Genomic DNA, 15,272 nt, shown 5'->3' on the forward strand with positions numbered 1-15,272 from the left:
CCTCAGGATGCATAACCAAATAAGGTGTCAGTTCCTGTGGGGACACATTCAAAAGGAGTCCAAAGAGAGCATCTATGGCTGTGCTCAATAATTTCTCCATCCTGGCTATCTGCAAAGATGCAACATAAGGTTCTATAAATACCTTCACTCAGCACTACACATCAGTACAAGCATCTGCTTCAGATGCTGCTGTGGGTAGTCCAAGCACCCAATCCTGACTGAAATTATTGCTTAGAAGTCACCAGAAATGGAATTTGCATAGGAACAAACACCTGAAGAAAGAAGTTACTTACCTTGTAGAGTAACTTGAGTTGTCCATATGTATATTCATATGTATATACTTGCCCTATTTCCCCTCTGTTCAGAGACCCTTTTTCAAGGTTAAGTGGTAGAGAAGGAACTGGAGTGGCTGTTGAGCACGAGTACCCTTTATACCCTCACTAGGGAGCATGAGGTAGGGTAGGGCCTCATATGCAAGCCAGCAGATGCTACTATGAAAACTTCCCTATCTCAGACATGTTGAGTGCATGCACAACTGGAAGTAGAAATGAAATGATTCCTTGATTATTATTAGACAGTCTCATTCATATTTTTATTCTATCCAAGTTAAAAGCTTACCTCTTTTTCTAGAGTTTGTAGATGTTAGACTGGAGACTCTCCATGTAAAAATACTCTGTAACAATTGTTTGTACAGAGATTATCTTGTAAATCCAAACTGGCTTGTTGGAAGTCTTTTCTGGTGCCAGGTGGAAAGAAAAATACATTATTTTCTCTTAAAAGACTCTGGCATACAAGAGACTTTAGATCACAATAATTTGACTTACAATATGAAATAGTAAAACATCAAATAATTTAAAACTATTTTGTTTTGAATTTTAGGGCACAATCTTTAAAACTAAATAAAATAGCATAATTGATATTTCCATATGTAAATATGTTTAATTAGATTTTAATTATTTATTATACCGGCACGAACACTTACCATATATAATATATTTTGAATATATATCGGCATGAATGTATGCAACTATTAATAGCTGCTGCTCTCCTTTGAACAAGCTTTGTTCCTGTGCAGTAGAGAGAACTCATAATACTTTTTATGAAATATCTCCCATGCTTAGCTAGTTTGTCTAAATAGTAAAATATTATTGGACATAGATGTTGTAAATATAACTTTTTTTAATAGCTCAGCCTAGATATTTTAACCAGAGACAAAAAGTTCACTGCGGTCTCACTTACACTTACTTTCATAAAATCACTTATTTTTATTGGATAGGAATTCTAGCTCTGGATTTCCAGAAACTGTTTTAAGAACCACCATTCATGTTGTTGAGCTGTGGCTGGTTTGTACAGAATGGATCATAAAATAATCAATTGAACATTCTCACCAGTATATAATACAATTTTCATTTTATTTAAACGTATTTTGCATGATATAAAAATATTGATCACAGTGAGCTTTAACAATTGTTACTGCTATAAACAGGAATGCTGCACAATGTTTTAGTGGTAATAAATTATATAGTCATTATCTCTTTTTTTAAAAAAAATCACAAGGAGGAAAACCAAGACTGTTTGGTCATTGGCAGAAAAACAAGTCCTTAGTGAGTTCTTTATACAACATGAGCCCCATTATTGTCTACATGTGCTTTCCATATTTCTTGGGGGGAAAAAAGCACAATGTGTCTGTCTCTGTGACTCCCCAGGATCTCTGGTGCACAGTTAATTCCAATGTTAACACAGTTGTTTTTTTTAATGGAAAAATGTACACCAAAATGGCAAGGAGTGCTTTCTTCACTAATTAATAAGCGGTCTTTTCCAATATGTGGGTACACAGCGGCACACTTCTTCACTATAATAAAATCCAGGCTCACAGCGTTTCGTTCTAACTGTACATGGCGGTCTGTAGCAACTGGAGGAAGGAAAAAAAAAGCTGTTGGTAAAAGGGGGAAGGCACATAAATCAAAGAGAAATATACATCTGACTATGTATACTTACGCTGCACTTATGCCAGAGAACACTTAAATCCTATAAAGATATATTTTATTGGAGATGGGCCTGAGTATTACATATGTGCATGTTCATCTTCCATTGCTGTGAACTTACTTGCAATGAAAAATCAAATAAATGGGATTACGAATACTGCTGAGGTGACTCTGTGAATAATATTCATTAATACTCTTTTGAAATATTTACCCAGCTCTAATTACGTTCTAAGCTAGAGTATACATTGGTATATTATTCTGGCAAATACTTCCAACATGATTTTCTAGTAGGCAACCCTGTTTAACATGCCACTACTGAGTGTCTCCTAGCTTGAGCCATCATTCCCTAACGAGTTGATGTTACAGGCCAGAATGCTATACTTTTTTCTGTATATTTACCAGCCATTTGCGTAGTAGAAAAAGATGGATTTTCTATACTATGACCCTGATCCTGCACTGAGAACAGCACAAGGAAAACCCGTATACTTCCACAGATCCCCAGTAAGTTCAGTGGGGGTCTGTTTGCTGAATTGTACCATGTGATTTTTATTGTAGGATCCAGGCCCATATGTATATGGTAAATTTTAAAGGAGAAGAAAGGGTAACAATAACAATATTATTAACTGAAATAACTTTAATGCAAATAGATCATTAAACAACAGATTACATCTATAAACAAGATGTTCCTCATTAGTGGATATTTGCTTGTACAAAGAGTTGTACAAAGCTAATTCCTTGGCTTCTCTCCTCCACCTCATTTTTTTTTTAACAGCTTGACCTAAAATAACCTTACAATAACAATGCCAAATAACCTCTGGTGTGTAATGGAGACAAAGTACTAGTCTGTGGCTTTTTCAGACATTGGCAGCGACTCAAGAGAGAAAAGTATATGTTTCAAGTTTCAACAGTTATATTTTAAACTTGTCTTTAAATAATGTGTCTCTGTTTTATGAAACGTACTGGTATAATGATGTTCTATTGTAATAATTCTTGCTATATATTTCTGTTTACAGATACTACACAATATAGTATTGAGGTACTTTTAATATTCTCTTCCCCAGGCAATTTTTTCTGTTTTTAGACTATGCATACTTTAATTATCATTGCAGATGGTTTAGCACATTGCATGCTTATTTTTGCCACTTTACAGTGATGTGTTTATAAAATGAGATCTTGGATTACAGTTACATTAATGCAAGCCAATTAATTAAACCAATGAACATGAATATGAAGAAATCAGTAAAGAATGAGGAAGACACCGCAGTAACGGTAGTTATTGACTAGCCATATCTTGTTCAGAGCTTTCAGTGTAATTTGTCACAGTGGTCTGATTCATTAGCATGTTTTATGTAATTCCGAGATTCATGTTCTATCATGTCACTTAGCTTTAGAGTTTGTACTATCTCGGATAAATTTAACAACTTTAATGGAATTTCTCTTAAAGACCAAGTTGATCCTTTTGCCTAATGCTAAACATTTTGTAAAATATATAACACCTGCAGTTTGGGGTGGGGGTGCTAGTGTTGGAAAGGTGTTGAGGATGCTGAAGCAAGAAAGAGGCAGAGGTCACCCCAAACCAAAATAATGTGGGTATTTGATAGAAATGCACCTATCCTCCTATATGCCATCACTGAAGGGTGTAACATGATCTGTGCCAGCAAAAACAAAAACAAAAAAACAAACAAACCAGGAGTAAGTTTGGACTGGGAAAATTAATCTTCTGTGGATACAAAAATGGGGGTGGAGGGGATGTAGAATTTGTTTCTGAGCTGCATGTTACAATGATGTTTTGTGCTTCTATAGTGCCTTTCGTTTAAAGATTTCAATGCGTTTGTCTAAATTCCCCCTAGAAGGTCATACCATCTGAGGCACTGATCTTTAAGGCAAAGACAAAAACCTTAGCTATTTGGATAGTGTATTTCCCAGGATGCCTAACCCTAGCAAAGCAGTTGGATAACAAACAAAAAAAATAGTAGATAAGGACTGTCACACAGGCTGGATATTGCTGTCTGTATGCTTTCATGTGGCCCACAGATCCCCCTGCCCTCAATCTGGCATTAGGCCTGATCTACACAGCTATGTCAGTCAGGGGTGTGAAAAATCCACAACTCTGACCAATATAGCTAGTGACCTAACCTCCCGTGTTGATGGAAGGATGCTTCCATCAGTGTAGCTGCTGTTGGTTGGGGATGTGGTGGTCTTACACCCATGGAAAAACCCCTTCCATCATTGTAGGCAGTGTCTATGCTATGTAGTTGCTGGCATAACAACGGCAACCTAGCTATGCAGATAGTTTGCACAGGTAAGTGTGAGGGAAGAATAGTTAGTTATAGATGGGGTTGATACTGTTACCTATTGTTAAGGTTGCACAATACTTTTCATTATAAGACAGTGCTTTCAGTTGCTTATAACTCTGGCAAACTTTAACCATCTGGACTGAAATTTTATGTATCAAGTGTCTGCCTCAGCCTGACTCTTTTTTTCAGAAAAATTCATCCAAAATGCTTCAGCCATTTTTGAGAATGATGCTAGGGGCAAACACCTTTTCCCCATGTTAACAAAAATTTCAGGGGACCTTTCCTTCAGGCAGCTCTAGGTGTCCCCATGCTTTGGAGCAGGTCCTAGCAATTTGCTGGGGGAATCACCTTGTCTCAAGGATGTGCTTTTTGCCATCCCCATTAAATTTGGCCCATATCATCCCCAATTACAAGCCTTAGAAAAATCATAGCAAGCACATGCTCAGTAGAGTCTTGCCAGAACAGAACAACTAAAATCTCAGAAGATTCTGTCCTCATGGAGCATGTTTAGTCCTTTTACAACTCTTAGTGCTTACCAATGTGCTGCCATCCCCACAGTGACCAGGCCAGCTCCAGCCTACATTTTAGAAGGGCAAAACCAGACTTTCCCTGTAAATGCTGCTTCCAGCTTCTCTGCGCTCTGGGCTTGGGCCTAGGGTGTGGAATTAAGAGGAGGAAGCGCAACTCTCCTGTACCCAGGCAGCATGGAGGAGGAGGAGGCAGTCTGGTTAAAGGGCAGAGGGGTCCTAAAGCTGAAGCAGGGGGAAGGGAAAGGAGTAAACTGGGCCAAGGAATCCATTGAGACTGTGACTGGAGTGGGGGAGGCAAGCTGGGACTGAGTTGGCAAGGATACTAGAGCTGGGAGTTGAGGCTGCAAATAGGACTCACTGGGCAAAGAGGCAGAATAGGAACTGGGAGCTTGTGGGGACACTGGGAGCTGGGAAGGGGGACACTGAAATTAGGTGAGGGGTAGGAAGACAGATGTGACAAGGAGTGGTGAGGTGTAGCGGGGAGAACTGGGACTGATTGGACAAAGAGACTGGACCAGGGAGGGGAGGTGGGGAAAGAAGTGTCAGGTGAGGAGCCAGGAGTGAGGAACTGGGACTGGCTGGGCAAGACGCATAAGACTGCAGATGTGGAGGGAGAGGGACTGGTAATTGGGACTCTGACAGTGTGGGGATATCACCTCCCCCTCCTCTCCTTTCAAAAATGTTGTTGTGAAGATAAATTGTTTGTGAAGGAGTAGGATACTATAGTGAAGAACACCATAGAAAAGCACATGAGGAAGTGAAACAACTGTTTTCAGAGCAGGGTTTGAATGGTGTGCAGTAAATAAGGCACTGGACCAAACACTGAACAATGAGGAGAAAACAAAATATTGAATAGCTTCTCATTAATTGAGCCCCATTGAGCCTGTGCACTGAAGAAGGCAGGAGTCCTCTAGAAAATACAGTATATGACTCTACAATTAAAGACTGTATCATAATGCACATGCACAAGGGTGTTACACAGGCAAACTTAATTCTGGCATTTCCTAACTTTTGAGTGCTTGACTTTGCAACCTTAATATTCTTTTAATGTTGTTTTCTGGTGCATAACACCACTAAAGAGGCACATTGGAGATCACTAAATGTGTCTCTTACCAGTGAACTTTTTCTGTGGAGCATGGACCAAAACTCAGTGTAATTTGCACTGCACCCCAGAAGGAATTTAAACTAGACACTGATAACCTCTTTGTAGCCCCCAGCCTTCAAAGTGCCAAATGCCTGGTGGTAATTGCCCTTATTTCCTATTAAGTCAGGGACGAGGAGTGGCCAGGAGTTGTTGCTGAACATGCAATGGAGGGAGTAGAGATGTACTATGTGAGCTGTATTTTGATATAGTCTGTATATATTTGATTGTGTGTCTTGTCATTTTAGATATTAAAATCTTTAGGGCAGGATCCATATTCTATTTTATGTCCATCAGTACAGTTTGGGGTCCTTTAGGTGCTGCCAGAATATTTATAAATAAATTAAAATGTTAATTTTGTAACCATGTCAATGGTTTTAGGTAATTGAACAAATATGTATCTCATACTATGAATATTTACTATTATTACCACTATCAATGAACTCAGTGATCTTGTTTCTCCAAGCAGTATTGTCTGCTTAGCTTTACTTAAAAAAGAAGACTTCACTGTTTTCAACACTGCAGAATTAATAGTGTTTCAGCAAAGCAGCCAAACAAGATATGATAGTGACAGGTGCTTTATATATACGTATAATAATTACCTCAAGAAAATTACGTGACTGATTACTGCATTTTAATTGATAGTGATGATGTAGGAAGCAGAAGAAAAATTGATTTTCAGAATTGTGAAATATTTCCAAATTGAGTGGCTTTGATTACACTGCTAGCTATGAGAAACATCTTGTATGCAATATGAACATTATTAAACTTAGTCTACTTTCTGACCAGAATCCCATTTTAAAGGATAATTTGGGCAGTTAGGTTGGATATTGGCTAGTGAAAAGTACATTGGGATTTTTAAGGACCACAAATAGTCTAGAATTTGGTTTTACACTGTCTCAGCCAAAAGACCTACTAAGAGTGTAAATTCATGTTAGGTTTCAGAGTAGCAGCCATGTTAGTCTGTATCCGTAAAAAGAAAAGGAGTACTTGTGGCACCTTAGAGACTAACAAATGTATTAGAGAATAAACTTTTGTGAGCTACAGCTCACTTCATCAGATGCATACAGTGGAAAATATAGTGGGGAGATTTTATATACATAGAGAACATGAAACAATGGCTGTTATCATATAGACTGTAACAAGAGCGATCAGGAAAGGTGAGCTATTACCAGCAGGAGAGCCGGGGAGGGTGGGAGGAGGGGGAAGAGAACCTTTTGTAGTGATAATCATGGTAGGCCATTTCCAGCACTTTATAAGAACAGTAGGAGGGGAAATAGTTTTACTTTGTGTAATGACACATCCCCTCCCAGTCTTTATTCAAACCTAAATTAATTGTATCCACTTTGCAAATTAATTCCAATTCAGCAGTCTCTCATTGGAGTCTGTTTTTGAAGTTTTTCTGTTGAAGAATTGCCACTTTTAGGTCTGTAATCAAGTGACCAAAGAGACTGAAGTGTTCTCTGACTGGTTTTTGAATGTTCTAATTCTTGACATCTGATTTGTGTTGTTTTCCCTTGACCTGAAATCACAGTGACTATCTATAGGATCCAAGAACCTCAATGTGGTTCTCAAATATTCATTAAGCCTCAGACTGTCCTTTTACAGATAGGCAAATCATAAAGCTCTCAGTCATAAAGTAATTCCATGGCAAAGGTAACCCAACAATTAGATTACAGAATCTTTTAGTCATTTAACTCACCTGCATGTCTGGTGATGAAACCTTTTTCCTTTTAAGAAGCATTTATTTGGAGATTCTATACATTCACAGATACATTTTGCAGAATTTAGTGGCTGATGTTTAGGGCAGGTTCTTTTACATACACACTGGCACTTATCTTCATCAAATTCTTTGTTGGGACCACAAGAACTAGGCAAAAATTTGTTTTTACATGTACACTGGCACGATGTTCTATCTAATTCTTTTTGGGGTTCACAGCTTGAAGGCCGTACACCCCCTTTGCAGACACATTGACAGGTTTCTTCGTCAAGCTCTTTGTTAGGTCCACAGATATCATGGAATTCGTCAGCAGTGTCTAGGAATACAGCAAACATTAAAAAAAATCTGAATGCACACATTACTAAAAATGGAGAACCCATCTGTGTATTTCACATTTTTTTTATTAAGGAATTATGATCAATCCAATTTTAAAATGGTGAAAATATAATCCCACCCTGAGGATGCATTTTACTTATCTAAAATGCCATTCTGTAAACAACAAATTACAAGAATTAAAAAGATTCAAACTGTTTAATTTGCATGGCGTATTGTTTTCCTTTTCTGTAAATCAGCACAGAACAACTACATTTAATCCTATAACACAACTGCTTACCAGTATCTCCATGATGGGAAGAGAAACTGAAGTCATGCTGCACCAGACATCTGCAAATCTGATTATTCCAGATAAGATTCTTTGGACAAGTTTTGTTTGCCACATGACACCTATGGATGAAATACACTGTTTGCTTATTGCCGTAAAACTACAAAAGATAAGTAACTTTATGTATTGATAACGGGCATTCTCCTGTTAGAAAGGTAACCGTTGAAAGCTTTGATTTTATTTACATTGTCATCAGCATATTGCACTGTATAGATTATTTTCTTTTCTGTATCTGAAAAACGGATGATAAAACATACTGGGTTTTAGAGTAGCAGCCGTGTTAGTCTGTATTCGCAAAAAGAAAAGGAGTACTTGTGGCACCTTAGAGACTAACAAATTTATTAGAGCATAAGCTTTCGTGAGCTACAGCTCACTTCATCCGATGCATCCGATGAAGTGAGCTGTAGCTCACGGAAGCTTATGCTCTAATAAATTTGTTAGTCTCTAAGGTGCCACAAGTACTCCTTTTCTTAAAACTGGGTTTTGTGATACTATTTCATCTAAGCATGTATATACTACTACACGTGTTATGATTTAGTGCACTACACATAATAAAAATGTCATGATACTCTGCTTCATTAAAGGGCCGCCAATTAGGAAGACAGGTTCAAGGACAAGTACAGTTTGACTCATTTAAAGCATTATAGGTATTAAGAGAAAAAGGTGCAAATAATTAGCACTGGAATGACTGATGAAAAGTTTTCAGCAAGTCCAGTCCAGCTCTGTCTTTTTAACATGTTCAGAATTCACTTAATCCTAATTGAATTTGGAAATGTTTTTCCATTTTGGAAAACTTCCTTGAATTGAAATCCAACTCTGAACTGAAAATACAAGCCTATTTGTGATATTTTTGTTAAGTCTAGTTTTCTAAAGAAAAGAAACTAGAGATGTAAGTCAGAAAATGATTCAAATTGGGAACTGGGCCTCTTCAAAATGTAAAAGAGAATATTTTAAAATATTTGAGAATGAAAAACATTTTCTTGGTTTCCTAAACAACTGGCTGCAAAACTGAATTGGAATATTTCACATTCAGTACTTGTCATTAGACCACTAAAGATAAAACAAAGCTCATTCAGCATTTGCTAACAGCTGATATGATCAGAATAGCACTGCTTTTTAAGGAGGCAAAAATGACAGTGGAGCACTTACAAGCTATAAGATAAGGCAGCACTTCTACTATTACTCAGCATAAAGTCCACTTCTGTAGGGAAGCCATAGATATACGGGAAAAAAAATTCCAACCACTTCTTAGAAAGAGTTGGTCTCTCTGCATAGAAGACTATTCTGATCTTATGGCAAAACAAAAGCAAAAGTATCTGATCTACTGCCAAAAAAGATTTGAACATGTTATTGTCAGAGAATCCAAATTGTGGATTATATACACAAATGGTCATATTCTAATATATTTAAAGGGTAATGTAATTAATGAAAATCAAACTAACTTGATTTTTTTGAAATTACATGTCTGATGAATAAAGGTTATAGTGTTGATGTAAGATACTTAGACTTCTGTAAGGCATTTGACTTGTTACTGCATGACATTTTGATTAAAAGAATAGAATGATATAAATGTCAGTTTTTAATCCATTCAATGTGTGTGCTGATAGGTTTCAAAATGTAACTGTAAAGGGGGAATAGTCATTAAGCGGGTGTGTTTCCAGAGGGGTCTTGCAGGAAACAGTTCTTGAACACTGTACTGTTCAACATTTTTATCAGTGACCTGTAAGAAAACAAACAAACCATCACTGATAAAGATTGCTGATGACTCAAAAATTGAGGAAGTGGTAAATAATGAAGAGGACAGGTCCCTGTTTCAGTGTGATCAGGATCACTTGGTAAACTGGTTACAAGCAAATAATGTGTTTTTTTTTATGACTAAATGTAAATGTACACATTTAGGAACAAAGAATATAGGCTATACTTACAGGATGGGGCACTCTATCCTGGGAAGAAAGAAAAGGAGTACTTGTGGTACCTTAGAGACTAACAAATTTATTTGAGCATAAGCTTTCTGGGAAATAATGACTCTGAAAAAGATATTTTTTTGGAGGGGTAGGGGGTGGATAAACAGCTGAACATAACTCTTACTGGCCACAGTATCACACTGGGAGCTTAATGCAGGCTTGGGATGCATAAATAGAGGACTCTTGAGTAGGAGCAGAGAGTTTTTTACCTCTGTATTTAGCGTGACCGCTGCTGGGACGCTGTGTCCAATTCTGATGCCCATAATTCAAGAAGGATGTTGATAAATTGGAGAAGGTTTAGAGAAGAGCCAGGAGAATGGTTAAAGGATTAGAAAAAAATGCCTGTGATGGGGTGTTTACCCAACACAAGGCCTGAGTAGGTAAAAAGGGCCAATTAGCCCCATGAGAGGCTGCACTTAACTGACCATGAAGTTCAGCTGGGCAGGAGCAGGCTGGTTAGTATAAAGCTTTGAAGTTGAGAACAGGATGGGGGTGCAGGAAGAGACTCTGGAACAGAGAGGTGGTGAAGAGGAAGCCCACCATGGAGAATAAGCCCTGGGATCCTAGTCCCAAAAGAAGGATCAAGCCAGAGATGTTGGGAGATGAAGACCTGAGTGATGAGGTAGGAAGAAGCTCAGGGAAACAGCAGAGAAGAGTGGGACTGTGCAGACCATGGCTGCTTGTTACGGGGCCTCTGGGCTGGAATTCAGTGTAGAAGGAGGGCCTTGGTTCCTTGGCCAGTCACTGGGAAAGTGGCACAGGATCTGGTGAATTGGAAGAGAAGACAGCCAGGGACAGCTTGTCCAGTGGGAATTTGTTACCTCAGAAGGGGAAAACTATACAATGACCTGGTGTTAGGGCTGAGTCAGGAAGAGAGAGCACCCTAAGTCCTGGGAGTGAGAGGAACTGTGGGGTAAGCGAGTGATAAAGGGGGACGCTAGACCAGATGAGAGCAGATCCCTAGACCCAGATAGAACCCTGTTACAATGCCCTATAGTGATAGACTCAAAGAGCTTACTCTATTTTGCTTCAAAGAGTAGGTTAAAAGATGACTTGATTACAATCTAGAAATATCTACATGCAGAACAACTATTTGATAATGGGCTGATCAGTCTAGCAGAGAAAGATCCAAAGGCTGGAAGTTGAAGCTAAACAAATTGACTGGAAATAAGATGTACTTTTTAAAATAAGAGTAATTAACCATTGGAACAATTTACCAATGGTCATGGTGGATTCTCCATCACTGACCATTTTAAAATAGAGTAGATTTTTTTCTAAGAGATCTGCTTTAGAACTTATTTTATGGAAGTTCCATGGCCTGCATTATACAGGGGGCATGGCTAGAGGATCACAGTGATCCCTTCTGGCCTTGGAATCTATGAAAGAAATGCTTAAAACGTATAAGAAACCAGAGGGGGATATTCACTTCTCGGATGATGCCTAATGTAGGTAGGAAATGATGTGTGGGCACTCAAACCCATGTACATCAAAGACTTTGGAAAATGGTACATTCTGGTGACCATTAATCTTGAAAGCCCACAAGATTGAAATAGTGTCAAAGGGGAAATCATTCTAACTGCCAAGGATGAACTATTAAAGTTGACTTGTCTGATCACCTAATCCTCAGAGAAAAATGTGATAGCCCGCAGGTGGAATGAGTCCAAAGAACATGGTCTCCAGGGTCATAAACAAATGGATCCCTTTGCACAGCATTAAGTATCAAGATTATGCTGTAAAGGGGCTTTCATGCCACCAGCTATGTCTACCCTGCAATTGGGGGTGTGACTGCATCTTGGGTACACAAACCCACACTGGCATAATAGTGCAGATGTGGGGGCATGGGCTTCGGTGGAGGTGAGTGATGTGAATACAGACCCAGGGTCCTCAGTGTGCATGTACAGCCCATGCCACTGTATCTACACTATTTAGTAGCTATGTCTGCCTGAGCTACAACCATACCTCAGATTACAGTTTCCAGAGTAGCAGCCGAGTTAGTCTGTATTCGCAAAAAGAAAAGGAGTACTTGTGGCACTTTAGAGACTAACATAGGTATTTGAGCATAAGCTTTCATGAGCTACAGCTCACTTCATTGGATGCATTCAGTGGAAAATACAGTGGGGAGATTTATATACATAGAGAACATGAAACAATGGGTGTTATCATACACACTGTAAGGAGAGTGATCACTTAAGATGAGCTATTACCAGCAGGATGGGGGGAGGAAGAAAACCTTTTGTAGTGATAATCAAGGTGGGCCATTTCCAGTAGTTGACAAGAACATCCAAGGAATAGTGGGGGGTGGGGGTAAATAACATGGGGAAATAGTTTCTTTGTATAATGACCCATCCACTCCCAGTCTCTATTCAAGCCTAAGTTAATTGTATCCAGTTTGCAAATTAATTCCAATTCAGCAGTCTCTCCTTGGAGTCTGTTTTTGAAGTTTTTTTTTGTTGAAGTATAGCCACTCTTAGGTCTGGAATCGAGTGACCAGAGAGATTGAAGTGTTCTCCGACTGGTTTTTCAATGTTATAATTCTTGATGTCTGATTTGGGTCCATTTATTCTTTTACGTAGAGACTGTCCAGTTTGACCAATGTACATGGCAGAGGGGCATTGCTGGCATATATCACACTGGTAGATGTGCGGGTGAATGCGTCTCTGATAGTGTGGCTGTTGTGATTAGGCCCTATGATGATGTCCCCTGAATAGATATGTGGACAGAGTTGGCAACGGGCTTTGTTGCAAGGATAGGTTCCTGGGTTAGTGGTTCTGTTGTGTGGTTGCTGGTGAGTATTTGCTTCAGGTGGGGGGCTGTCTGGAAGCAAGGACTGGCCTGTCTCCCAAGATCTGTGAGAGTGATGGGTCGTCCTTCAGGATAGGTTGTAGATCCTTGATGATGCGTTGGAGAGGTTTTAGTTGGGGGCTGAAGGTGATGGCTAGTGGCGTTCTGTTATTTTCTTTGTTGGGCCTGTCCTGTGGTAGGTGACTTCTGGGTACTCTTCTGGCTCTGTCAATCTGTTTCTTCACTTCAGCAGGTGGGTATTGGAGTTGTGAGAATTCTTGATAGAGATCTTGTAGGTGTCTGTCTCTGTCTGAGGGGTTAGAGCAAGTGCGGTTGTATCGCAGAGCTTGGCTGTAGAGAATGGATCGTGTGGTGTGATCTGTGTGAAAGCTGGAGGCATGTAGGTAGGAATAGCAGTCAGTAGGTTTTCTGTATAGGGTGGTGTTTATGGTGATCACTCTCCTTACAGTGGGTATGATAACACCCATTGTTTCATGTTCTCTGTGTATATAAATCTCCCCACTGTATTTTCCACTGAATGCATCCGATGAAGTGAGCTGTAGCTCATGAAAGCTTATGCTCAGATAAATTTGTTAGTCTCTAAGGTGCCACAAGTACTCCTTTTCTTTTTTCAGATTACAGTGCAGACACGCCCACTGAAAGAATGCCTAAACTATGAAAAAAATCACAGTATGAAGAAAAATGCAGCCTACAGCATTGTGTTTTCACAAAAATTGTCCTGAACTAAGTGGCAATTTATGGCACAATATGACTCAAATTAACTAAAGAAAAGTTTATATTTGGGGATGAATATCTTGAGAACACTTTATGTTGAAACAGTCAATATAAAGAAAGACTTAGGGGATGAGAGGAGAAGTCTCTAAATAAGAATGAGGTTTGGGAAGGCATCACCAAATATAAAAACCTACTGCTTTTAATGTGTATTGTTGTTGTATCTGGTAATTTTCAGTAAAATTCAAAACAAAAATAGAAGTTCTGTATACTGGGTGGAAATCTGTTTTCTAAGCTTTAAATAAGAAATATGAAACAGATTTGAAACTCCAACTCTGCCTTCTCCTAAACTTTAATTACCTCGTAAAGAATATTGTTCAAATTGTAAATACTTAGTTATGTGGCAAAGTACCTTGTTCTCCTCAGCAGACTTGGTCCTTTTTAGCCTTGGAGACACCGGCTTGGGAAAGGCAAATCCTTATAGGTAGCACAGGGTCCGGTTATTCCTTTCCCTGATCAGTCCCTTGGTTTTGTTTTCCTTCCCTTCTTTGAAGGGTTCGGTGTCTTGCTGCCCTTAGCCTACTGACAGCTTCTCTCACTCTCTCCTCCATGCTGGGGAGGATTTAAAAAGGTCTCCACCAGTTGGAGCCAGCGGAACCTAATTAGCTCCCTAGCAACCCCTTTTCCAGCTGAACCTTATTTTCCCCAGTTATATCCTCAGTGAACAGGGAGAGGCCTTTTAGTCCTCTGGGACTAACTACTACCACTCCCTTTTTTGTAGCTATTTGTCCTGGGTTTACCACAGTTAATAAAAATGATCACCACCTCTGTTCTGAAAAATTAAAACACCCAAGGCTCGATTCTCTGCTGCACCTAAGGCTGACAACATATTCAGTAGGAAAGCGCTCGAGAATCAAGTCAATTCCTTTGTTCAGATCGAAGTGTTCAGTAATGCAATATTTCCAGAAAATTAGAGTTAAGATGGATGTATGATATGTTTCTTCATCGAACATGCGAAATGGAGAATTGACCTACATTTTTGCTAGGAGTTTAGCGCCTAACTCTCTTAGACTCCTTTGAGAATCTCAGCCTTTGACTATAAATTCCTCCCAAAAAAGCGTCTTAATGGTATCCTGTATAAAATCCCAAAAGGAATCAAGTTCCAGTTCTTGATTATCCATACATGCTCAGGAGCTGCACTTAGCACATCTTGTTGGACACAGGTGTGCGTGAACAAAGGTTGAAGCTCTAAGTTGCACCAACTTGTAACTAGCTCCTATGGATCACTGCAGCGCATTATGCATATCCCTAGTATGTCCCCTATACTAGCTGAGGTTCCCCCCCCACACACACACACACCAGAGAAATCCTCAGTCAACTGCTTAAGGAAGCTACAAGACCCCTTTGCGAAGGCTGGGATCTGCCCTAATTATCTTCCTTCCTCAACCCATTTAAGTTTGT

At 39.2% G+C, this 15,272-nt stretch overlaps 1 protein-coding gene across 5 annotated transcripts in view; it reads right to left on the reverse strand.

The window, feature by feature from the left end:
• Positions 1–1,393: 1,393 nt before the first annotated feature.
• VEGFC (vascular endothelial growth factor C) overlaps positions 1,394–15,272 on the reverse strand; it is a 137,199-nt gene continuing 123,320 nt past the window's right edge. For all 5 annotated transcript variants that reach the window (XM_043513474.1, XM_043513473.1, XM_038399622.2 and 2 more), the window contains 3 exons: positions 8,287–8,396; positions 7,656–7,989; positions 1,394–1,912 (listed from right to left, as the gene is read on the reverse strand). In XM_043513474.1, the coding sequence (XP_043369409.1) occupies positions 1,798–1,912; positions 7,656–7,989; positions 8,287–8,396 (559 nt within the window). In that variant the 3' untranslated portion in view covers positions 1,394–1,797. The remainder of the gene's footprint in view (positions 1,913–7,655; positions 7,990–8,286; positions 8,397–15,272) is intronic.

Source organism: Dermochelys coriacea, chromosome 4 (genome assembly GCF_009764565.3).
Source record: "Dermochelys coriacea isolate rDerCor1 chromosome 4, rDerCor1.pri.v4, whole genome shotgun sequence".
NCBI classification, from domain to species: domain Eukaryota; kingdom Metazoa; phylum Chordata; order Testudines; family Dermochelyidae; genus Dermochelys; species Dermochelys coriacea.